Genomic DNA, 27,645 nt, shown 5'->3' with positions numbered 1-27,645 from the left:
TTAGGATAGGATGGTTAGTCTATAGAATTTAGAAATTAACCACATTTAGTAGATTTAACAGATTCACTATATGCATATATGTAAAAAAATCTTTTATAATGACAGTTGCTCAAAGAGAATGGTAAACAGAAAAGCTACAGTTGGTACTACATACCACACATATACACACACTGGACTAAGTGATTTATATACATTTATCTTATTTATTCTTACACCAAACTGATTTGACTGAAGAACAAAGACTTAGGAAGAGTAATGTGCCAAAGGCAAGCCAACTAGCAAGAAGCGGCAGAATTTAAAGTGCTCTTAACTATTAAGCCATAGGTTCCCAATGAAGTCATGCTTCATTCTTACATCAGTAGAGCAAATACAAATTTTCAATTCTCCTGTTTTCTCCATCAATGTAATTTCCAGTGCAATATTTAATTTAGAAATGTTCTCTAGTTTTAGTGGTAATCTAAATAATTTATATATTTAATTTTTTCTAGATACAAAAATTATGTTAAATAGAGCAAAAAATGCTATAAAAGTCATAAAATTAAAGTAAAATCCTATCTAAAATAAAAAAAATTTTTCGTTACTGATTTTAAAGTCCCTAGAAATGAGAATGATAACTTAAATACCTGGAAAACCAGAAACCAGCTTTTAAAAGTCTAAAAAGTTCAGAGTGGCTATTACCATTATCTTTGAGCAACTGCAAAAATCAATGTATTGATCAGTCTACTACTGACAAAAATTAAAATGTTAAAGGAAAAAAATTTCAGAAAATTCCTTTCTGGACTTCAAAATGAAACTAACTGTCATCACTCCTTCCTCAACCATACATTAAAAAAACAGAAGACAAAACTCAAACAAACCAAAAGATGCATTCAAAAATTGACAGGCAACTTTTATCTTTATAAACACACTATATAATCCTTAATAATTCTCTTATCACTACACATTTAACTAATACATTTGCTCAATAAAATGCCTACTCAAAGGTTACTTGCACAATGTATTCTTTAACAAATATATATCAGTATAGAGCATGTGTTTTAAAACTTACCTAACTAAAAAAAAATAAAAACATATTAAGAAAAAGTTATTCTAGGGCTGTCATTTACATAGAGGAAGGTAGAGTGATAGAGAGTTAAGAAAGATCGATGAGAGAGAAACATCGATCAACTGCCTCCTGCACACCTCCTACTGGGGATGTGCCTGCAACCAAGGTACATGCCCTTGACCAGAATAGAACCTGGGACCCTTCAGAACGCAGGCCGACACTCTATCCACTGAGTCAAACCGGTCAGGGCTAGGGCTGTCATTTAGAAATAATGTTTTAAAAGTCCTTTATTCCACAATATTAGTATTACTTTCAGAAAAGAAAAAAACACACACACACAATTGATTATTACAGGTAGCACGTAATTAAGTTGATATGAATTTAGAGGTGCCTTAAAATAAGAGAAATAATACACTTCACTTTTATACTTCAGGGTTTCCCAATATCAATACTAGTCACATTTTGGATCAGATAATTCTTTATTGTGGAAGACTGTCTTGTACACTATGGATGTTTAACAGCATTCCTATCCTCTACCACTAGATGGCAGTAGGATCCCCTACCCTTAATAAAAGTGTCTATGTAGACTGCCAAGTATTTCCTGGGGGACAAAACTGTCCCCAGTTGTGAAATACGGACATAATGAATGGGTAAACTTAATTAAAACCATATTTAATGATTATTTCTCAAGAGACATAAGTAGTACAATGTTCTTCTAGTCAAAGAACTTATAACTAAACATAGTATTATCTAGGTTGGAAAAAGCAGAATAAGGTAAATAACCACAAAAAAGTTGCAAAGGAGCTATGATGAGAATTCACAGATCAGACATGAAATGTCTGGTAAAAAGAGAACAGGAAATAATTTAAGAGGAAAGTAAGCCTGACTTTGAAAGTTACATGGATTTTTGATGTTGAAACAAGCCGAGTGTTTCAACAGCTGGAAACTATCTAAGAAGGACAGGGGTGTGTGGTATTTGTTTAACACCCAGTTCAGAGTTCTAGGAATAAGGCACCTGCAGGAAGACAGTAAAAAATCAGGTTGGAACGGTACCTGAATTCCAACTGTGTATAGTAGCAGGCTGAGAAGGTGTTTTTAAATTTAAAAAGACACAATGGTTTAAAGAGAAGAGTAAAAAAATTGGTGCTGCATGTAAAATTAATCTGACTATGGCATTCATGACACACTGCAACAGAGAGTGAATATGGCTGGAGAAACGACAAGAGCTTATCTGGAAGTAAAGTGTGTGATGGGATCAATTTTGTACGTGGTGATTTTATGTTGCCCCAGGGCACAAGTATTAGAATGCATCATATGAAATTTCAGAAATACAACAAATTTTGACTTAAAAAAACTCTATATAATCAATATACTAAAGAAATTTTGTATGCAATTAGAAATGTGCATCTGGAGTGCTAAGAAGAAGTCAAGCTTATGGATATAAATGTGATTTCAAAGAAATGCATGCTAAAAGGAATCTTTTTCACCACATACAAATATAATTGCTCATAAAATTTAATTTCTTACCCATTTTGTGCAAGGTCTATAAGTACTAAATCCTTTTCTAGAAGAACAACAACAGCATATGGTTCCTGAAAATCTGGAATAGGAAAATAATGCATGAAGAGTAAACATGCAAGACAACGACAAATTACATAATGAATATTTTTGCTTGGATTTTATTTTGTTCCATTTTGTCAAGTGTTTAACATTCTCATCTTGTACTTAATATAGTTTAAGGCTAGTTTTTTCTAAATGAAATAAATCTGTATTATAACCAATACAAAATTATTTCAGTTTGTAATGGTAAGACAAGAAGCTCACAGTAACTTCTATGGTATTGCAAATTACAAGGCAGGACAATGGCCAAGAAACTCAAGATTTAAATCTGAATACCCATAAGAACTCTCATTACTGGATATCTTAGGAACTCAATAGAGTGCTATTATAATCCTATATAATAAAAGGGTAATACGTAAACTGATCCTAACAGCACAAAGACTGGGAATGACTGGTCACTATGACACTCACTGACCACCAGGGGGCAGATGCTCAATGCAAGAGCTGCCCCCTGGTGGTCAGTGCGCTCCCACAGGGGGAGCTCTGCTCAGCCACAAGCCAGGCTGACGGCTGCCAGCACAGCGGTGGTGGCAGGAGCCTCTCCCGCCTCCTTAGCAGCGCTAATGATGTCTGACTGCAGCTTAGGCCTGCACCATGCTGGCAAGTGGACATCCCCCGAGGGCTCCTGGGCTGCCAGAGGGATGTCTGACGGCTAGCTTAGGCCCAATCCCCTCAGGGAGCAGGCCTAAGCCAGCAGGTGGTCATCCCCCAAGGGGTCCCAGACTGTGAGAGGACACAGGCCGGGCTGAAGGACCCCCCCGCCCGAGTGCACAAATTTTTGTGCACCGGGCCTCTAGTATTATAATCCTTAACTTAAATATTTTATTGTGCCTGCTGACTGCAAAATGCATTACATCTTTACATCTCAATTAGCTTCACATATAGTAAAAAAGATCCAGATTTAAATTCCTATTGAAATTTATACACGTTGTGATGGTTAATTTTATTTGTCAACTAGAGGCCTGATGCACGAAATTCGTGCATGGGTGGGGTCCCTAGGCCTGGCCAGTGATCAGGGCTGTCTTGCCCAGTCCTGATCGGGGCCAGACCAGCTGGGGCCTGCCAGCTGCCAGACGGGGCCTGCTGGACAGGGGGAGGGACTGTGGGAGGTTTGCCAGCTGGCACAAGGGACCGGGTGAGGTTGGCTGGCCGTGGGAGCGCACTGACCACCAGGAGGCAGCTCCTGCATTGAGCGTGTGCCCCCAGGTGGTCAGTGCATGTCATAGTACGGTCATTTGGTCGTAATGGCCACTTAGACTTTTACATATATACTAGAGGCCTGATGCACAAAATTCATACAAGGGGCTCGGCCCTTGCAGCCAGGGCAGCTTGCCTCAGCCCTCGAAGCTGCGGTGGCTTGCCTTGGCCCTCACAGCCCCGGCTTCATCCAGAAGGTCATTCTGCTGTCCGGTCTAATTAGCATATTAGGCTTTTATTATTATAGATTATTATTATAGACTAGAGGCCCAGTGCACGGATTCGTGCACTGGTGGGGTCCCTCAGCCTGGCCTGTGCCCTCTCACAATCTGAGACCCCTCAGGGGATGTAAGACTGCCAGTTTTGGCCTGATCCCTGTAGGCCAGGCCGAGGGACCCCGCCGGTGCACAAATCTGTGCACTGAGCCTCTAATATGCATATAAGATCTTTGGTTAATCTCTTCCTGCTCTCCTCCCACCTCCCTTCCCTCTGAGTATCATCAGTCTGTTCCACCTTTCCATGCCTCTGTGTTGAGCATATGCCCCCTGGTGGTCATTATGCGTCATAGCTACTGGTTGGACAGTCGCTTAGGCTTTTATATAGATAGATATGTCTTCATGTGGTGCTCAATTGTTTGGTCAAACATCAGTCTGATGTTGCTATGAAGGTATTTTTTTAGAAGTGATTAAAATTAAATCAGTAGACTCTGAGCAAAGCAGATTATCTTACATAATGTGGGTGGGCCATATCCTATCAGTTAAAGGCCTGATCAAGAACAAAGACAGGTTTTCTGGGTAAAAAAGCAATTCTGCCTCAGGACAGTAATTCTTCCTTAAGAATTCGGACTCAAGATTGTAACATCAACTTTGTCCGAATTTTCAGGCTGCAGGCTCTATAAATTTTACACTTATCAGATTACACACATGAATGAACCAATTCCTTAAATTCTCTCTAGTTGTATTCATATCTGCTTCTAATGGTTTGTGTTTTTCTGGAGAAGCTTGTACAATAGTATTTTACAGATTATTAAAATGTTTCTTTTTAAAAAATTATTTATTTATTTATTTTGGAGAAAGAGAGAGATCAATTAATTGTTCCATAATGTTTCTTAATGTGTATAGATTTGTTTATCCTATAAAGACACTATTAATATGTAATACTAAACAGATAAAGCTTATTAAACAGAAGTAACTTCTGAAATAAAATTTTCAAAGTTATGAAGGCAGCATCTTTTCCCAGAAGAATGAACACAATAAAGAAATTAATAAGATAATACATAGGTCTTTGTTCTGAATGTAGAGAATGAGCTTTAAAGTTGTAAAACTTACCATTTGCATATGGTGTTTCACACAGTGTTAGGAAATCAACAATTGAATAGTCCATTTCTAGCACTGCAGTACTTTTCCCATGCATAACTGTTAAGCAAGGTCTTCTTCCTACAGTATCATATGACAAACCTCCTGATAAAATAATAAAAGGCTCCCTGGAAATAAAATACATAGTTAGGATTATAAATAGCATGGTAGAGTCTAATTATGTTCCTATATCATAAATGTTTAGTGAAATAATCAAATCTTAAATTCCAACATTTTTATGCATCAGTTAATTGAATATTTACATGTGGATTTTTAATTGTACTAAGTAAGACCCAGGTGGATTCCTGAAAAGTAACCTATAGTAAGAATGAACACTGATCACATTTGACTCTCAAACCTCCTTTTGGTCCATAAAATATTTTCCATTATCTTTTTATAGTATAGTTGTCAAAATTTTTTCTCTGGGTTTCTGCTAAGTCTCTTGAATGGACTTCCATTATTTCCAATCCTAATAGCCAGGCCTTTCAAGAGAGAATGTTAATGCCCTAAGGCATCCATGATACATAATTAATTAACTTACCATTGATGCATCAAGAGTGTAGTAGCTACAAATCACCCTTGAGGAAGCTGAGAAAACAGTCACTCAAATCATTTCTGCAGGGTTTAATTCTCTCCTGGAACCTTGTACAATTGGAGCTGGTTTGCTTTCAAACCACAGCTCCAATGCACATCATTCAACTGCCAGCTCGCCACTTCTAATCAGCCCTAAAACTCTGTCTCCCTACTAGTCATTAAATTTAATGATTTTTTTACACCCACTTTAAGAAACTGCACATCTAAATATGCAAAACAGGAAAAAACTGTCTTTTCCTATTTTCATCTGTGTGCATTTCTTTATCTTTGACTTGCCTATTCAAGTTTTTGGCTCATGTCTTGGGAAGGGGATTAGTAATCCTTTTCTAATTGGTTTGTAGAGGTCTTTGCATTGTAAGGAAATTAGCACTTGCTCTGCTGAATGTGTTTTTTTTTTGTTGGTGGTGGTGGGGAAGTTACTTATAGTACACTAGAGGGCCAGTGCACGATATTCATGCATGAGGAAGGCCCCCAGGCCTGGCTGGCGTTCAGGACCGATCAGGGCCTTCCAGCTGCTGGCTGGGTCCTTCCTTCCCCAGCTGCTGGCTGCCGACCAGGGCCTTACTTTGTTCCGCACCACCCCCTGGTGGTCAGCACACGTCATAGCAAGTGGTCAAACTCCCAGTCAGTCGAACTTCCAAGGGGACAATTTGCACATTAGCCTTTTATTATATAGGATTATATAGATGATTAAAAATGTTCTGTATATGATTATCTTAAATCTCTTAATTTATAATTTCTAGGTAGTTTCTTAAGGCTTACTCTATGGCCAGTATGTCTATCTGCTTCCTCTTCACATCTAGTGCAGTATGTAATAATATGCAATAGTTATAAGAGCTGATTCGGGAACTAATGTGCCTGCATTTTTTATCTCAACTCTGGTTTACTTTCTGTAGGATCTTGGACAGGATACTTAACTTCTCTGTGCCTAGCTTCTGCATTTATAAAATAGAGTCAGAGTGATAAGTATCCTCAGACAATTACTGAATTAATTAGTATATGTAAAGCATTGGGATCAATGCCTGGCACACACTACGCCAGCCGTGGGCAAACTACAGCCTGCGGGCCGGATCCGGCCTGTTTGAAATGAATAAAATTAAAAAAAAAAAAAAAAAGACCGTACCCTTTTATGTAATGATGTTTACTTTGAATTTATATTAGTTCACACAAACACTCCATCCGTGCTTTTGTTCCGGCCCTCCAGTCCAGTTTAAGAACCCATTGTGGCCCTCGAGTCAAAAAGTTTGCCCACCCCTGCACTACGCCCTTAGTAAGAATTTACCTAATGTTATTGTCATCATCCAATAATCATTATAACTCACTATCAAAGGTTCTCTTCTTGTGATATGTGGAGGGGAAAAAATAAAATTTCTAAATTATATTTATTTTTATCTAAAACAATAAATAAAATCCACTAACATTTACTTAAGAATAGCAGTAGTACAGGTGTGTAATTTATAAGTAAATATAAATATTAGGTCAAATAACTCAATTGTTTTTTATAATTAAGCATTTTACCCATTTAAATTATATAAATGTATCATGCATATGCGTTTGTACATATTTTTTTAATTTAAACCTGTAACCCCCTGTCCCTACTATCCTTCCTTGCTTTATTATTTTTTTCACAGTACTCATTGCTAAGACTAAATTATTTACTTTGCTAACTGTTTACTTCATGAAAAATGTAAGCTCCATGAGGGCAAGATGTTTTGCCTGTTTTGTTCCTTGCTGTACCCAAAATAGTGCCTCACAGATAAATGAATGAATTAATAGACATATATGTTACCCATACCACTGTGTAGCTTACTATCATTTAGATTTTTCACCATTAACCTAATTTGGGTGATCTTATTTTTTTCAGCTAAATGACAGTAACCAGAGCTTAAAATTTTGTACTGAACAGAACTACACCCCTTTATCTATCATTTCAATATCTTAGTATATGTGATCATGACAACTGTGGTCAGGAAAGAATATTTAATTTTCTTCCACTTTTTATCATATATAGAATATATCTTCCCTCTTCTGTATTTTGAAATGCAGCATACAAGTGAATATAAAATACTATGAAGAAGGGTGAAGAGTCCAACAATTTAAACTTTTATACAGTGGAAAACCTGGGCAAGTTATTGCATACATAATATTTCAAGAATAATCTGATAAGTGTGTTTTTACATATAGATAACTTAAAAAAATAAGTATTATGAATATAAGAATCATGAATAGGGAGATGCTGAGTTAAACGTAAAAGAATACATTTTCCTTGGGGATATTGGGTAGGGATTGCCGAGTAGATGACCAGTTACTAGGCAGTTAAACTATTAACAAGGTATCAAATAACACCATAGCAGTTAGATTAAGTTTACTCTCAAAAGGCAACTAAGGGTTCAACAGCTTTGTAAACTGGCTGAACTCCTTTACTAAATTTAGGAGAAAAAATATAAAATAAAAAAAATAGGGATGAGAAGTAGCTTGAAAGGTATACCAAGGGAACATTCTTTTTCTTTTATTTCTAGGGGAACATTCTTTTTCATAATAATAAGTTTCCCCAATCCAGCAATAAATGCATATGTACATATTTTTCTTTTTCTTGTTTTATGTGCTGTTTTTAAAAAATCATCTAAGGTTTGCAAGACAGAAATCACCTATCCTATGAATGCCAGAGGTTTTATTTATTTTTTTCATTTTAATGCCCCAAAACCTGAAGAGTAAATATTCATAAACTAAACATTTTATAAGAAACTAGAGGCTCAGTGCATGAAATTCGTGCATGGGAGGGGGGGGGTGTCCCTCAGCCCAGCCTGCACCCTCTTCAATCTGGGACCCCTCGGGGGATGTCCAACTGCCGGTTTAGGGGGATTGGGCCTAAACCGGCAGTCGGACATCCCTCTCACAATCCGGGACTGCTGGCTCCCAACCACTCGCCTGCCTGCCTGCCTGACTGCCCCTAATTGCTTCTGCCTGCCAGCCTGATCACCCCCTAACCACTGCCCTGCCAGCCTGATTGACGCCTAATTGCTCCCCTGCCGGCCTGATCGCCCCCAACTGCCCTCCCCTGCTGGCCCAGTCACCCCTAACTGCCCTCCCCTGCCGGCCATCTTGTGGTGGTCATCTTGTGACCACATGGGGGTGGCCATGTTGTGTGAGGATGTGACGGTCAATTTGCATATTACCTCTTTATTATATAGGATTAGTCATAAGTAAAATAAAGTTAAATATTTTAACACTAAATAGTGGAATTATATAATTCAAAGTCTTTGTTGGCATTTGTAATTACATTAAATGTTCAGGGATCTAGATTATTTCTAGGGTGATATGTGAATTATGGAAGTGAAGAATCTATTTTCTTTTTTTAAGTGAAAGGTTAGCCTTTTTGATGTTAAAATAAAGTCTAGAGGTAATATAATTTTATTCCACTATTTTAAATATAATTTAAGTAAAAGTCCTTCATTTTTATAGACATCCAGGTTAGAAAGTTGTTTAGTTTGGACATTTTATAATGTTGATTGCATTTTTTAAGAGGCTAATCATATCATATATATTCCTTCTTCTGATTAACTTCCCCAAGCTGACTTTGACAACAGCTTTAGCTGAAGTTGTGTTTCTTTAAGAAGCATTTTTTACTTAAAGGAGGCACTTTTACCCAAAAAGCCATTTGTATAACCAATTTGCCAAAAAGCCATTTGTATAATCCATTCGCTCAACTCAGTTCCATAACACTACCCATTCATTCACTCAAATATTTTTCTTGAGCACCTCTATTCCCTGAGAACAATACTCTCATGTCTAGTCTAAACAAACAATGAATGTATTATGATAAGTGTTATGAATAAAATAAGATAGAGTCATAAGATGAATGTGAAGGAGAGGCTAGAGAGGTTACTATAAGAAAGAGTGGTCAAGAAAGGCCCCTGTAGTAATGACAGATGAGCTGGGACCAGAATAAAGAGGAGCCAGCCACTCAAAGATCTTGGGGTTGGGGGGAAAGGATGTATATTCTAGGCAGCAGGAATAACCACTACAAAGATCCCAAGTTAGAAATGAGCTTGGTGTATGGAGGAACTAAAAGGCCATTGTGCCTGCAACATAGTGAGTACAGTAATACATAGTAATATATGACACGACCCCAAATCTTATAAACACATCCTATTTACTCTATTAGGGTCTCAAATACCTGTCTCCTCAATTTCATCTCCACAATTACTTTAGTTCTGACTTTAATAACCTGCAGCTTTTATTACAATAGCATTTGTAGAAGTTATTCATTGTCTGAAATAAACTTCCCCTCATTCTGTTTGGGTAATTCCTATTTCTCCTTTAAAACTCAGTCCATTTATTACCTCTTCAGAAAAACCTTTTCTGACCCATCTACCCTGATGGAGTTTGGTGCCTTTCCTATGTTCCTAAGCACCTTCTGTATACCTCTTTCCAGCATTTACCGTAACTAGTTGTCATTGTATATCTACACCCCCTTTGTATGAGAGCTCCTTCAGGACACAGAATGTATATTTTACCTCTGCACTCCCTGTCTTAGCTAGATATCCCTAAAAGTGATGGTCGATATATATTTTAAGTACCACTAAATCTACTGCTCACTGGTAAGATAAAAGAGTTTGGAAGGCCTATCCTAACCATAACAATTCCACAAAAAAATATGCTTTTGGATATTGATGCATTACAGTGTTAATATTCAGGCTGTTTAGGATACATGAGATTTATAAAAAACAAAACAGTAATTCATATTAGTCCATTACTGTGGGTTCTTTCAAGTATCAATAAAAATAAGAGAATTTAAATATGTAACAATCAGGCATTGTTTCAAAAGAAATCTAAAATCTCAGTATTGTCAATGCCATGTGGGATTAATTTGTGATTAAATAGACTGCAAATGAGGTTTGTGTGTTACAAGTATAATTTCAAAGTTTACCTATGAGAGAACATTGCACAGTTTCAAGCTCATTTACTACAGACAAGGCCTTGCAGGATATTTGGTCCTGTCAAAAACATCCATGGAGACATCTGATCCACACCAAAACAAAAAGGTCCTTGATATGTGATCCTGTCAAAAACATCCACTTAGAAAATCCAAAATCCCTCTGGGTTCAAATAGTCTGCAATGTTTACTTACACTTTTGGCTTACAGAACTAATATATAAAAAATATTATCATGTTTTATTGGTCCAACAATTGTGTTGTGGCTATATTACCAATAATAACCCTTCTTTATGCTAAGTGAAATAAGCCAGTCAGAGAAAGACAAGTATCACATGATCTCACTCATATGTGGACTCAAATAAAAAAAAATAAACTTATGAACAAAATAGATCTAGAGACACAGAAGCATGGAACAGACTGTGGAATCCCAGAGAGAAGCGGGGGTAGGGGGGCGGGGGGGGGGGGGGGGAATCAGCCAAAGAACTTGTATGCATATATGCAAAACCCATGGACACAGACAATAGGGTGGTAAAGGCCTGGGGCGGGGAAGGGGGTGGGCCTGAAGGGATCAAGTGGGGGGGGGGGGGCATATCATAGCAGCACAATTTACCATAGCTAAGATTTGGAAACAGCCTAAGTACCCATCAGCAGATGAATGGATTAGAAAACTGTGATACATCTACACAGTGGAATACTATGCTGCTGTGAAAAAGAAGGAATGCTTACCATTTGCAACAGCATGGATGGAACTGGAGAGCATTATGCTAAGCAAAGTAAGCCAATCAGAGAAAGATAAATATTACATGATCTCACTCACTGGTGGAATATAATGAGCAACATAAACTGATGAACAAAAATAGAACCAGAGTCATAGAAGCATCGAATAAATTGTCCAACCTATGAGGGAAGGTGGGGGTGAGGGGTTAAGAGATCAACCAAAGGACTTGTATGCACGCATATGAGCATAACCAATAGACACAGACAAGGGTGGGGGTGGGGAGGTGGAGGCCATGTGCTGGGGGTTGGGGGGGGTCGGGGAGAGGTCAATGGGGGAAAAAGGAGACTTACGTAATACATTAAACAATAAAAAAAGGGACATATGTAATACTTTCAACAATAAAGATTTAATTAAAGAAACAACAACCCTTCTTAACAAATCATGGACCAAATGTCTCAATGAACATTTTACATGGGAGCAGATATGACCAAATTTCAAGGACTTTTAAAAAATATATTTTTTATTGATTTCAGAGGGGAAGGAGGGAGGGAGGGAGGGAGGGAGAGAGGAAGAGAGAGAGAGAGAGAGAGAGAGAGAGAGAGAGAGAGAGAAACATCAATAATAAGAGAGACTCACTGATGGCCTGCCTCCTGCATGCCCCCTACTGGGGATTGGTCCCACAACCCGGGCATGATCTGATAACCTGGGCATGCCCTGACCGAGAATTGAACCTGGTTCATAGGTTGATGCTCAATCACTGAGCCACACCAGCTGGGCTAGCAAGGACTTTTTAGCAATGACCTAATGTCTCCAGGGATGTTTTGGACAAAACTAAATGTCTGCTAATCCAGACAAGTTCTTTTTTTTTTTTTTTTTTAAATATATTTTATTGATTTTTTTACAGAGAGGAAGGGAGAGAGATAGAGAATTAGAAACATCAATGAGAGAGAAACATTGATCAGCTGCCTCCTGCACATCTCCCACTGGGGATGTGCCCGCAACCCAGGTACATGCCCTTGACCGGAATCGAACCTGGGACCTTTCAGTCCACAGGCCGACGCTCTATCCACTGAGCCAAACCAGTTTCGGCAATCCAGACAAGTTCTTACATGGATTTGATCCCTATCCTCTAGAAAGATATAATCTAAATCATACTAGATACTAACATATATTATAAGCAGCCACGTAAAGGTACTAAACAATTAGTGAATCATAACTAAGATATTCAGTCTATGTAAAGATCATAAGCAAAAGCATTTTTAGGGATGAAAAAAATGTAGATTAGGATGAATAATGATGAGAAATCTAGATTAGCTGAACAATCCATAAAGCTTTAAGGATGTGCCAGAGAACCAATTTAGATGATGAAGAGGCATGGCTCTAAACGAAGAAATTGTAGGAAAGCTAAGGATAAACTTCAGTAGTAGGATGAATAAACTAGAGGTGGTATAAGAAGGGCATATTTGAATAGCCTTATCAAATAAGTAACAATTTGAAAACATTTAGCTTTGAAATAAAATGTGCCCTTTTACAAATAATACACATTAAAAAAAAACTATAAGGCTTTTAATTCTATTCTAGGATTTTAGAAATGAAAGCATTGTTATCAAATGAATATCAACCATTAACACTAATTTTGTTAAAACTCATGCATCAGTTTCTAGATAGAGGGGTAAAGACAAACATACACATAATTTCGGGTCCAGCCAAAACATCATTACTTAGTTGGATGAATGATTGCATAAAATTAAATTGGAAGGTTTCTATAAATCACTGCAGCTTTGTATGCAGATACAAAAAAAAAAATTAAAACTTCAACCCCCTATTATCACAGCAGGTTGTACCCTTTCCAGTAAGAGTAATCATTTAGGAGTTCACATGGAAGCTGTAGAATTTAAGATAATTCTAAAGCATGAGTGCTGATTTCTAAGGTTAGTGAATAAAATTAAAATCATCCCACATTGATAAGACTGGTGAAAATGTTTTATTTTATACTCAGTTATTTAAAATGTCCACAGATGTTTTTAAAAAGTAAATGTGGCAATTTGTCAAGATTCATAAAAATCTTTTATCTTAAAAATTTCACAGCTGGAAATTTCTTATAAAGAAATAAGTGAACAGAAGATTTGTACTACTGTTCTACCTACACTATAAAAAGAATTTGTTCACTACTATATTTTTATTTATAATATTAAAGTACTCAGCCCTAAAAACTACTGGAAAAAAAAAAACTGGTAAAAACTAGTAATACTTTAAAAATGTAATGGAGAAAAAAATACCAAACTGAATGTGCTCTAGGAATGTAATCAAGTGAAAGTGGATATGTAGCTAAAAAACAAAACAACAACAACAACAAAAACTTAGGGAAAATGAACAAATGATAAAAATTATTTTAGAATAGTGGAATTACAGGTAATATGCTTCTCTTGTGACAATTTTATTAAATTATATTAAACTTAAAAAAACACAAAGAAAACACCTGGATAATTCCAAAAACACTCCAGAGAATACAATATTAATGCTGGTCACATGAGATAAATTATACATTTTTAAAATAATACATTTTTCCTCTGAAATACCATGAAAATAGTTTTCTAGTTTTAAAGATATTTCTGTATTTGTCATTACACTCTATTCAAGCACTGCTAAAATGTACTTTATTCTGAAGAACTTTCTGCTTCCTAGGCCACTCAAGAATAACTATTTAGCCCTAACCGGTTTGGCTCAGTGGATAGAGCGTTGGCCTGCGGACTAAAGGGTCCCGAGTTCGATTCCGGTCAAGGGCATGTACCTTGGTTGTGGGCACATCCCCAGTAGGAATTGTGCAAGAGGCAGCTGATCGATGTTTCTCACTCATCGATGTTTCTAACTCTTTATCCCTCTCCCTTCCTCTCTGTAAAAAAATCAATAAAATATATTTTAAAGAATAACTATTTAAATTGACTCACCTGTTCAACACGCATTTATACTAAGTGCTGCTCATTGCAGCGGAGTCCAAAAGTCTCATTTTCCATCATTTAATTCTCCCACTTCACTCCATCCTATAGCCAGCATGCTCCCCTCTATGACATTTTTCATTCTTGCATCTTCTTCCCCTACTTCAGTATTCCATATCAGGACCCCAAAGTTATCTTAATCCTAAGATTTTTGGTTCTGTGGCCAAAAATGTTTCTAGAAGAATGTATCTGGACCATATAATCACATGACAATACCTTTGGTATTTAAAAAAGAAAGTTATTTTCTCTGTCAGTACTCTATACTCATTGTAAAAATTCACTCAAAGACTTTCTCACAAAACTATTCCCTTTTCATTTCCAGTGTCTCTGATGCCAACGGCCTTTCTTTTCTGACATTAGTCATATAGAGGTCTTCCTTAAAGTAAAAACAAAAATCTTAGTCTTACTCTTCCTGTGACACATAATTGCTACTTACATCTATTGCTGAATTCACTGAATACATACATGTTTTAAACTAGTAATTTCTATTGTGAAACCACCATTTCTTTTCCTCGAATGCCCCTAAATCCTGGCTTATCTTTGAAATGAGGTTAATAAGTACGCTTACAAATTAATCCTTCCTACAATATATATATATATCTTCTAATCTTTCTTCTATTATAATTCTAATCATCTTTCTATAGCAATGCTTAACTTACAAAGTCTCTCTAAACACTTTGGGACATGATATCCTATGATCCCCCCACTTTTTTTTCCCTGTTTAGAATCTACTAGTCCTCCTTTCTAACTCGTTATTTTGGTATCTTTCATGATAAAATAACAGTCCTGGGAGCCTTGGCTCTAAAGGGTTCTGAACTATCAGGGAATGATTCTGCATGTGCTCCTTTTTCTTACACTTAAGCCACATCACCTCCATTGTAGCAATCACCAATGGCTGAATGTACTTCGTGGGCTCAAACAAGGTTAACAAGTGAAACTTGCCAATGATCTTAAAAATAATTTTTATACCAGTATACTTAAAATATGTGATAGCAGCTTTAATTTAGCAATATGAATTAAAAACTAATATAGGGAAAAGTTTTACAATAGAGGGATCTCAGCACTTTAAACTGATAAGAAGTAGTGGACAAAACTCAGTAAATACCACATAACTTATATAGGTATTAAATGAGGTATTATTCTAGTCAGAAGACAGAGCTCTCAATCTAGCAGTCTTAGTTTTCGAGTTATGTGAATTATACCATAAAAATGTTATGCTATTTTAAGTCAAATATTACGATTAAGAAAGTGAGTAACTTATCCTAAATAGGTGTAAGGTTTAAAGAGTAAGAGTGGGAGAAACTGTTCTAGTTTTGAGAGAATGAAGATAATAAAGATAAATCTGGGAGAATTTTAAGAATAACTGTCTCTGAAGACAGTGGTAAAATGAGAATTAGGGCCGGAACCGATTTGGCTCAGTGGATAGGGCGTCGGCCTGCGGACTGAAGGGTCCCAGGTTCAATTCCAGTCAAGGGCATGTACCTGGGTTGCGGGCACATCCCCAGTAGGAGATGTGCAGGAGGCAGCTGATCGATGTTTCTCTCTCATCGATGTTTCTGGCTCTCTATCTCTCTCCCTTCCTCTCTGTAAAAAAATCAATAAAATATATTTTTAAAAAAATGAGAATTAGGTAATTAAAGATAGAAACTTTCTAACATAGTAAAATTAATATGAAAACAGGGAAGGTTATCTCACGAGGCCTTTGAAATTTTAAGTCTACAGACTCAAAGAGGTCTTCCCCCATTAGGGGCAATTATTTATAAATCTTCTTGTAGATTTTTCCTGAACAATTGCTAAGACCAAGTATCATGATCCAAGGAGATACCGTAAAATCTAATCTAGACTTCATCAATTTAGAATTAAATTTGTATCCTAGAAATGATCTATGAAGCTCTCCTCTGAGTAGCTAGGGTTACTTGCATTTAATTATCCAGCCTCATAGAGGCATAAATAGGCTCTCAGTTCACAATAGTGGGAATACATGTACTGAGTATGACTTAATGTTAAAGACGTTCTGATAAACTAGGAAATTTAAAAGCGAGTCCAGTTCTCGGCAAAACTGAATGACTTGTGAATTGTTAGGACAGTTCTATCCTAGCCCACACTATCTGTGAGAATATTGTGTCCTGATTAAGAACTCCAGCTCCAGAGACAGCATGGGCTCAAATTCCAGCTCTGTAACTTCTCAGGGCAAGCTAATTTAACTTAAGCGCTCTATGACTCAATATCTATATGGAGACAATAAAAGTACCCATTCCATAGTGCAGTTATGAGAATTACAAAAGACAAGCAATGCAAATCGCATAGCAGAATACCTGGCATATAGTAAGCAAATAATGGATATTCACTTCACCTACAAAAATTTTTCTTCTTAGTGCTTAGAAACCAAGCCATTTAAGTAAGGGTCTTGAGTTCAAGATGTAAAATGCTATTTTTGTCTCAAGTAAGGACATGAGCATTGCTAAGACAATGCAAAAGAAAACTGCTTTTGCTTCGGAAAGCAGGCATGGTGTCCAAATGAGTTTCTCTTCTTGCTGCTATGGCTTAATCTTGAGGATTGGTGGTAAATGTAAACAGAGAGTAGGTTTCATTAAAAAGGAAGTGTAGCGTGGTTAAGAGCACAGACTTAATTAAATCTGGGCTCTTCAGCTTATGAGCTGCATGCCCCTAGACAAGTTGCTCATCCTCTCTGCTTCAATGTCCTCATCTGCTACAACAATCTTTGTACAGAAGGGTGTTTGCTTTGGGGCTTCAGAAAGTTAGGACTCTTTCATTGGAAACAAGTCCCTAGGAACAGTAGAGAAAGTTTGTAGCAAGTTTGAGAATGTTATTAAAATAGACTTAGATATTTTCAAACCAGAATATCACAAATGTACCCTGAGCTTTTAGTCTGTGTTTTTTCATATTATTATACAGGTAATCCACCTACAGCTTTTAGCTCACATGTAAAATTAAAACTTAAGAAAAAAGTGTTGTGAGTGCGAGGGGAAGGGTGTGTAGCTGGAAAAGAGCATAGAGGGGAGAAAGATGACAGAAAAGATAAAATAAAATAAATCACCTTATCTTCTAAACCACATTCTGGCACCAGAGAGGGTAGGGGAAATACAAAAAAACCAAAAGTTTTCCTTAAAGATAAACTTAAATACATATATCATGTGTGTGTATGTGTGTGTGCATATAAAGGCTCAGCAGACTATGGCCTGTTGACTATTTCTGTACAGTCTGAAAACTAAGAATGGTTTTTACATTTTAAAATAGTTGAGAAAATACACAAATGAAAAGTATTTAATGACACATGAAAACTGTATCAAATTCAAATTTCACTGTCCGTAAATAAAGTTTTATTGGAACACAGTTGCATTTATTCATTTATGAACTACCTATGTCTGCTATTGCACTACAATGGCAGAGTTGAATAGTTGTAACAGACACCCATATGGCCTTCAAGGCCTAAATATATATACTCTCTGGCTCCATACAGAAAAAGTTTGCCACAGCAAGTGTTATGATAAAAGGGGATAAATCTTTTAGTTGTGATTCTCCAAATGTAACTAAATTGCCAAATTATATTATGATTATATACACTTTAAGGTTCCCTAACAGAGATGCTTCCCTCAAAACTGGTGATTCTCTAATGGTGGTCCATTTCCTAAGAGAAACTCACTCTTCTAATGATCTTCATGTAGTGCAGAACTCCCAGAAGTTCAATGGAGTACCTGTTTGAAAACTTGAACCCATCCAGAGTTGCTTCTTGTTGAAAATCTGGCCTTGCCTACGACTTCTTGTGTTGTCCACAAGTGAAAAGAAAGTGTAGAATTAGAGGAGAAAAGGAACTAGAATTTAATCAAACACCTACCATGTGCCAAACACATTGTATTTCTTTTAGTTCTTCACAACAATGTTATGAAGCTAGAATTACTGTCCCTATATCACTGAGGTAAGGAGAGACAGTCAAGGAGGTTAAGCAACTTGCTGAATACAGTAAGTGGCAGAACTGGGATTTGGACCCCAAACCTGAGTTATTTCTACTAATCAGGGGTTTTCAAATATCATGATTATGACACATTGTAAGAAGTGCATTTTAATTCATAACACAATATACAGATACATAAATGTATACAACTGAACAAAAGTGTCATGACCAATACTTACCCTTAAAATGTACAGTGCACTCTATTTCCTATTCTAGTCTGTAAGTTAACAATCAATGGTCACAATCAACAAAATTATTTTCACAACCCACTAACTGAACACCATTACCTGATGTCTAAAAATAAATAAATAAATTACTGCCCTAAATCACAGTGTTTCTCAAGCTTGGGAAGAATATTAATGAGGTTCTTTCACTATTATAAAGGCTAGTCAACCTTGCCACTCAGACACCTGCTTTATGAATGCAAAATCAGAGAATAATTACATTTTATAGGTTTTTTAGAGGTTATCAAATGCTATTTGAGACAACTGACATGTGAGACAACTGGTTTAAAGAGTATGTTCCAAATGCTTTATATAAATTTGTTTAATCTTCATAACCATTCTGTGAGATAGATATTACTGTTCTCAGAGGCATAGAAAACTCAGTTAATTTCCCAAGACTGCACAATGAGTGAAGAGCTGTTGAGACCCAGGTGGTTCAGTTCGAGTTCACTCTCTTAATCACTCCTCTCCAGCACCATTCCCTGCGGCACTTCACACCCAAGTCACATTCATTTTTTAAAGAAACAACCTTTAAAGAATCAACATTATACTTTAGACTTTTTAAAAAGCACTGGCCATGTAAAGTTCTAGAAAGGAAAGATAAAGCGAGGCTTGAGAGTATACTACTGGGGTACCCAACCTAGTCAACATGGCCAAAACATCTTTAAAAATAGTGACATTTATGCTGAGCTATAAAGGATGGGAGGGAATTGTGCCTAAAATGATTTCCAGTAAAGAGAAGAAAATGTAGAAGATCCTAGGAGGGAAGGATGGCTCTTCTAATAAACTTGGTAATTTGTCAACAGGAACTAATAGAACACACATTCTGTTGGCATCTGCCCAAGACACTTGCTAGGAACAGGAAAAAAGTGAGAGCTGTCTAGCTTACTCAACTGAGGGTGATTCTGCTCTAGGTGGGAGGGGGTAGTGCAGTAATTGTCAACATGGGCTACACATTCGAATTCTAAGGACCTATGTCAAGGAAAGAGGCCATGGAATAAGAAATAATAATTCGTTCAACTTATGAATGTCCTAACGTGGAAAAAGAAATTGGAAAGCTGGAGAAGACTGTTATAAGGGGATGATCATATTGATTTGTTTTATAGAATCTACAAATGCACACAATCAGCTAGACTTTTTTTTTTTTTTTTTCATTCTAGATCCTATAAAAGGAAAAGTATTGCTAACATCCTGGAAGAAACTGGGAACTCATAAATATTACCATTATATAGGAGTAAAAATGGTAACAAAGAGAGAAAAAAATCTTCCCTGGACTATTGCCTTTGTTGTTGCCAATCAATATCTGTTAAAATGAACAGGTAATTTAGAAGATAATTAGGACTGTTGGTTTAAATGTTTAGACAACTCATTTTATGTTGTATTATAAATACAGGGATTTTTTTGTCTCATTCCCCCCTCACTTCCTTTTCTGCCATACTTTTACTATTTATGTTCCTTTGCCAGTGGACAAATGTAGCAAATAAAAGAAACAATTGATAGTAGGAAGTTTCCTAATAAAAATAAGGGCAACCATTTATAGAAAGTTTATTATGTGCTAGGTAGGCACTGTGTGAAATGTTTTAAATACATAATTATCTCAAGTTATCACAACAATCATTTGACCTATTATCACATTTATGTCATCAATGAGGAAACTAAAACACAAAGTCAAATAGCTCTGTGCCAAAGGTCACACAGTAAGGGACGCCATAGTCAATTAACCCTTTGCGGTCGTTTGTCTAGTCTCAGCCACCAAAGCTTTTTTACCTTTCCGGTCGTATGTCTGCTCTCAGCCACCACAGCAAGGAACCGTACGAATCTTAACTCTATTCATTCATGTATCAGTTCATAATTTCTCTGAAAGCTCTGAAGTGTCTAAGCGACCTTGTCACAAACCAAAACATTGCCCCGACAAATCGGAGATATCGAAACTCAATATAAACAAATGCGGTTGTTCCACACTCGCCATGCAAAACACCGTGGCGAGTCAGTCGCCTTTTGAGAGTGAAGAAATTGACAAGCTTTGGAGATACTTCGCAGAATTTCAAATAAAGCTTTACAAATTATGTTTAACTGTAATTAGGCATTCTCGCTTGTTAAGGTATTTCAAAATAATACTCCAAAATGGCAAAAAGAAAGTTACCGAAAGAAGTGTACTGCGAATCTGAAAGTAACGATGAAGAGATTTATTTTGGCACCTTGAATACTGACTCTGACGTAGAAAGGTAGAAAGTGATAACGTTTGTAGTGATTCTACTAATAGTGACGTAGTTCCAAAAAAGAATTAATAAATCTTGTTAATCCTTCATAATCTTGCATATTATGTATCACTGCTCTTTCAATGGAAATTAATTCCGACCAGTACGACACCCATGTCCAAATTTAATACGACTGCAAAGGGTTAAGCCAATGCTACTTCTCTTAAAGTACATTCAACCTATTGTCAGAACACAGTATATCTGATGGATTCCAGAGGAAGCTAAAGAGGATAGGGGGCCGGGGGGGCGAATATCAATCTAAGAACGAAAATTTGAGACCTGCTGGACTATATATACTACATAAGTTCACTCTCTTACATGGCTATAGAAGTAAAACCACATGCTTTTTCTGGGAAACTAGAACATAAGTAAAAGAACTGCTTTAAAGTGTAAAGAAATGTGGAATTAAAAAAAATAAATTAATTTTTTTTCCCTAAATTATATTTTAAAATATAACATTTGGTGCAAACAAAAAATATATGTGATATAAAGTGTAAAAACCATTTAATTCGTATATTTAATTTATATATAGAGGCAATCAATGTCTTCAAATTCAACTAATTTCCTTTAATATTAAACTGTACTTATTTTTGGAAATGCCAAATATTTTTATGAGATTTAAGTTTTGAAGAATACATATAAAATTTCACAATTAATATATATAATATCAATAGGTTAATTTTAAATCATTTTTTCTTCATTGCTATTTTGCAATTTTCAGTACTGAATAAACTCTATGTTAACTGAAGACTAATCTAACAGAATGTATGATGTTTGATAAGAAAAATAATTCATACCTTCCAGGATATAAAGCAAAACTGCTAAAGACAGAGAAACACAAAAATGGATTTTATCCTAAATTTACCAATTTTAGTTATTTTCTGAAATAAAGAAAGCGTAAAATTTAAGAGATAGACCATTCTAAAGTAGGTCTTTAGCCTTCAGTGCTATTTGAGCAATTATATACAATGAATATTGGCAATGAAATAAAATCTTACCCAGATCTAGACGTTTTGAATTCCACCTTGAGGATAGGTTTGCATGGTTCTGGCTTCTTCCCATCCTTTAACTGTTTTCCTAAAATATATTTTCCTGTATTAAATTCTAAAATTCTAAGTTACTCTAAATTCTTACATTAATAGCTTATAAAATGAAAGTGAAATATAATGAAATCCATCATGAAACATTAAAAAGTGATTCTGGTTTAAGTATTTAATACAAAATATTTTAAATAACCAAGTAAATTTACTGCTTGAAATTCAGTGCTAAAAAGTAAATAAAATGAATAATTTTGTAACAACATTTATGCAATATAATTCTGGTAAGAGAAATTGATAGTCTTCTCAATGTTTTTAATTTCAGAAAAGAAAAATAAAATTTCAATTTGCTCAATGAATTCAAGTTTAAGATAGCCAAATTTGAGGAAAAGAAATATAAATCAGATTTTTACCCAAGTGTGACAGGCTAAACCCTATGCTAATAAATCCATTTATATTTATTCTCCTGAAATAAAATCCATCTGTTGTAATATCTAGAAGGCTGCTTTAAAATGTGTCAGGGACTCATACTGTCCAAAATTTTTGAGTATTTAAAAAATGTATTTGTTGATTTCTGTTATCTATTTCTACAAGTTCATTATAGAAACAACTTAGAAACATATAAAGAAAATATGACATCTGTGCCCATTTCTTAGAGATAAATCATTTTAAGCAATATTTTTCTTAGATCCCAAACACACATACCTACCTCAACATTTATCTTTCTTCTCAGTTTCCCCATCCCCATAGTACCTATCTTATTCTAATAGACTTTTATATTTCATTTGTTTGTTTGCCTCACCAACAAGAATATAAATTATATGAAGGCAAAGGTTTCTGTGCTTTCTGCTGATGTATATACCTGGTGACAAACATTGTTTGGCATACAGTGGGTGCTTAGTAACTATTTAATAAATGAATAATTAATAATTTTCCCTTTGGATTAATCCCTAAAAAAGGGACATCTGAGTAGAACTGTATTCCAGAAAGACTGTACCAATTTACACTTCCATCAGCAATGTAGTATTTTGCTACACCTTACCCAAACATTATTTTTTTCTGACTTGGTAGGTGAAAAGGGTATCTCATTTTAATTTGTATTTTTAATCCCTAAATATTCTTAGGCTTATTGGTCATCTGTATTTCTTCTTTTAAAAATAGCTTATATCTTTTACCCATGTTTGTATGTAATTTCCATATTTAAAAATAAATTCAATACTCAAAGGTCATTAACATTGTATCTATCATATATTGCTAATATTTTCCCTAGTGTCATTTGTAACTGAATTCTTAGCAGTTTTAAGAAATTGAATATTTTTAAATGTACACATTTAAATAATGAAATCTATCAGTCTTGTCATGTTTCCAGTTAAGAAAACTTAAAATCCCAAAATATCAATTCTTCCAAAATTAATTCATAAATGTAATGTAATTAGGATCCCCAAAGCCTTTCTTGAATTTGAATAAAATGACCTTGAAGTTCACATTGTGGACTCAATGCCTATGAACAGCTAAGGAAACAAGGAAATGAGAGTAACTTCCAGAATGACAGTACAGACCTCCGTGATCTCGCTTCCCACAGAAATTGAAATACTAGCAAAACAACTAAAGTTAAATTCTTCAAAACTCTGGAAATTAACCAAAGCCCCAAAACGAGTAGAACATTGTCTACTCAATAAAAACAACTGCACCTCAGAGACAAGGAGGACTGAAACATTTTGATGGAATGCTATTCCCAGCCTATTCACTCCTAGCTAGGTGGCCAGGTAAAGATAGGAAAAGGTATCAGCAAACACAGAGGACTCGTTTTTGTTGTTGTTGTTGTTGTTGTTTTCTTTTGCAGTTCCAATAAAACCAGCTTCCCTGGAGCACAATCAACATTTTGTCCCAACTTGCAGCTGCTTGGAAAACTATACTCCCAAGGTGCTGTGCAATTTTACTTGATACAGATATCAGCTCAGAGAGACAAAATACCCTACCTGCAGGGCATCACAGAAATAATAGCAATCTGCTGGCAATATCCAGCTGCCTAAGGTTGTGGTTTCAGTTGAAATACATTAAGAAAGAGCCTGGGTAGGAATTTAAAAGAAAATCCTCCAAAACTAGGCATATTCCTGGGGATCATAAAGGCTGCATACATGTGCAAGGCTCTGTTCATGCCCAGGAAAACCTGGGAAAGGAGAAGGCCAAGGTCCCTGTCACTCATCTCTCTCTGGACAACTTTGAGACCTTGAGCAAACAGGAAGTTACAAAATTAAATGGGAGCTACTGCTGTCAGGAACCCTAGAGAAGAGAAACTTATGACTAGTAGAAATATAGAGGGCACAGCCTTTTTTTGAAAACAGTCTGAGAACACTGATTAGGAACTGAGAACAATTTCTATAAAATGTGTACAGGATAGTAATGGCAGCATAATCAGTAGGGATCAAGAACTGAAAACAAAGTGAATGCCCATTAATTTGGAATTGCCATTAAAATGAAGAAATTAAGAGTTATGCCAGATGACATGGGAGAGATTCCTAAAGTACAGTGGATTAAGAAAAACAAGATGCAAAAGAATCCCAATATAATTCTACTTTATGTAAAACAATAACAAAAAAATCATGCTTATAAATTATTAATATGTGTAATTTTAGAAATATATATAGTTTAGAAGAACACCTGTACAATTTTTAACATAGCTTAGCTGTTAGGGCAGGAAAGGGGATTGGGCTGCAAATGTGGTTAAAGGTTGAGGGAGAAGGGACTGGTATGGTATGATCCCATTTGTGTATGAGGTACGCATGTATGTCTACATGTCTACAAAAACCTATCAGACTTTTTATCTTTCCCATCTTTGGTTTCTTGCTTGGGAAGTCCTTCTCCACATAAAAATCATATACATTTTCTTTGAAATTTCTTGTAATTGCTTTATATTTCATTTATTATATATAATTATTGATTTCTGAAATATGTTTTGGTATAGGGAAGCTACTTTTCCTCTGTTTAATTAATACATTACCAGTCATCTCAGTGCAAATATAATATTTTGAGCTATAACTGCCAGAGACTAAAGTGTACATATCTAAAGTGTAGCATTATAGCTTTCCCCATTAATATAAAATGTCACCTTTATTACATGAAATTTTTATAAACACGTGCATGCCAACTGGTATTGGAGCATCTAATCTTGCCTTAAGATCCTAGGGGATCACTTTTTCGTTACATAGAAATGATGGTGCAGTGGAATCTTAAACCTCTGGCACCCCAACATATAAGAACCAAGAAGTGAATAGTGATGGAGGTAAAGTAGAACACCAGACTAAGGGACTGAAAAGGACTGCTGGGAGAGAAGACTAGATTGTTGAGGTGGAAGAGGGAAATGAGGAAAAAAGAAAGGTATGAAGGCAAAAAGGAGGTTTAAATATGAAAAGAAGTCCCTTGTGCTGTATAAGAAATGTAAGAACATCAACATCTATTTCAATCTGTTGAGAAACATAGGACCTTCCAGTAAAGCATTTAAATGTTTGTTCTGAAGAAGGCCAGCATCAGACTTTTATCTTCTACCACCCAAAGCTCTAATGGGAGTGTCAGACTGATATCATCTGGAATTACAGATGCAAATTTTACATATGCTTTCAAAAATTACTGTAACATACTTTTAATAAAGTAAAACAATGATTCAGATATAACTCAATTTAACTTATTTCAATATTCGCTGGTAACCTTTCAGTGGCTAGAACAATTTTTAAAGAAGGATATTGGGTGTTTTATTTGCTGAAACCTTTTCAAGTCTGAGCTTATATATCTTGCATAAAACTTGGCTAGGTACAAAATTCTTAACTTTTTGTTTGCTTAATAGTCTTTTGACATTGCTCTTATAATAAACTTATAATAAAGTTTAAAGCAGTCTAATTTTTATTTCTTTATAAGTAAACTTTTTTCCATCCCCTGCTAGAATACTAACAGCATAGTTTCATTATCTCTGAAAATCAAAAATGTTACAGTTTTTATATTGATCTTCATTAATCCTGCTTGGTAGTTAGTCCTTTTGATGTGCATACTGTGTTTCCACCCCCATCCGCCCCCAATTCAATTGGTATTTCACCAATTATTGCTTATGTTTCAGAAGGGTTTATTTATCAGTAATCCAAGATTAACCATTTTCTAAGTCAAATCAAGTAGTAAGGCACTAGCTAATCTATAATAATAAAAGCATAATATGCTAATTAGACCAGACGTCCTTCCTGACCACCTTCCGAATGAAGCTGGGGCTAGGAGGGAAGCCCGGGTCCCAGGTACCGGGTGCCTGCTGGTGGCCAGAGGGAAGCCCGGGTCCCAGGAGCTGGAGGGAAGCCGGTGGTGGCAGCCGGGGGAAGGAAGGCCTACTCTTGCACAAATTTCGTGCATTGGGCCTCTAGTATTTTATAAAGTGTATGTCAATTAAAGGATGCTTACAAGATCACCAGATTTCACCACTAGGCGTCATTTTACTTCTTACTTGCTATGCCACCTGAGTAGCAAAAATCTGTACTTGTTCTTTCAACTGCCTGTGAATTACCTTGGTAAATTGTTAAAAATATCTAGTTAATTATAAAACTTCACTGGATAAACCACATAAACCTCAACATCACATATGATTTCTTCTTGTCTCTTACTATGCCCTGCTTCCCACTCCCGTAAGCCACTCAGTCACAATGAATAATTGGTCCAAGTCCTGTTGATTCTAATTCCAAAATTTTATTCAGGTATGTCCAGTTCTTCCTATTTGCTGTCACAAATGAACTCTTCATTATTTATTATTTACTAATGCAATGGTTCCCTAATTGGCCTCCCACTTCTGCCCTTAGCTCAAGTAATATTTCCAAAATGTAAATGTCACATTTGTCATGGTAAAATCATTTACCAGGTCACCATCATGAAAGCCAAACTCTTTAACGTATTATGACATATATTCATGTCTTGATATGTCTCTCTCTCTGTTTCCTGCTACTTTCCCAAAGGAAGTTTAAACTCTGGTCATATTAAACTATTCGCAATTTTCCAAGAACACTGTGTTTTTTATTATGTCTTTGTACCGCCTGACTAAAATGACCATTTATGTTCTTTTTTTATCTTATAATACCCACTCATCCTTTATGATCAAACTCATATAATCTGCATTTGTGAAATCTTCCTACATATGCTTTATCCAAAAACTTACTTACTACTACTGTTTACACATCATATTACGCATGCTTTTTTCAGCATTTATTATAATGTAATAGTTATCAGTTTTATAGATCATTTTTATTCACTGGTCTATGAGTTCTTCAAGGGCAATACATACCCAGTATTTAATCTCTGGTACAGAGCAAGTGATCAATAAATGTCTATTGAATGAATGAATGAAGATGTATTAAAAATGAATGCTTCCTAAGTTTTTAATTTTTCATTTAGAATGCAGAGCACATTTTCTAACTGATACAGTTGTGTGCAGCAATTATGCTCTCAGGCTACAGCTGATGTCCACCACTCACACATAACTACTGAGACTGAAATGTAGTCTAAGTTAAGATGTGTTATAAGTATAAAATACATACTAGACTTCAAAGAGTACACAAAAAAGGTAAAATATTTCAGTTTTGTATGTTGATTACATGTTGAAATTATAATATTTTGCACATTTTGGGTTAAATAATAATTTTATTATTAAAATTAATTCTGTCCAG

At 35.7% G+C, this 27,645-nt stretch overlaps 1 protein-coding gene across 11 annotated transcripts in view; it reads right to left on the bottom strand.

The window, feature by feature from the left end:
- The window catches only part of STXBP5 (syntaxin binding protein 5), a 154,588-nt gene that overhangs the window by 61,461 nt on the left and 65,482 nt on the right, over positions 1-27,645 (bottom strand). For all 11 annotated transcript variants that reach the window (XR_004968790.1, XM_036316933.1, XM_036316935.1 and 8 more), the window contains 3 exons: positions 21,917-21,995; positions 5,191-5,345; positions 2,573-2,645 (listed from right to left, as the gene is read on the bottom strand). Coding sequence is in view for 10 of the 11 variants with exons in the window: in XM_036316933.1 (XP_036172826.1) it covers positions 2,573-2,645; positions 5,191-5,345; positions 21,917-21,995 (307 nt within the window). In the remaining variant the exon portion in view is untranslated. The remainder of the gene's footprint in view (positions 1-2,572; positions 2,646-5,190; positions 5,346-21,916; positions 21,996-27,645) is intronic.

Source organism: Myotis myotis, unplaced genomic scaffold (assembly GCF_014108235.1).
Source record: "Myotis myotis isolate mMyoMyo1 unplaced genomic scaffold, mMyoMyo1.p scaffold_m19_p_7, whole genome shotgun sequence".
NCBI lineage: Eukaryota > Metazoa > Chordata > Mammalia > Chiroptera > Vespertilionidae > Myotis > Myotis myotis.
The sequence above is the reverse complement of the archived record's forward strand: the minus strand, read 5'-3'. Positions and strand labels throughout refer to the sequence as shown.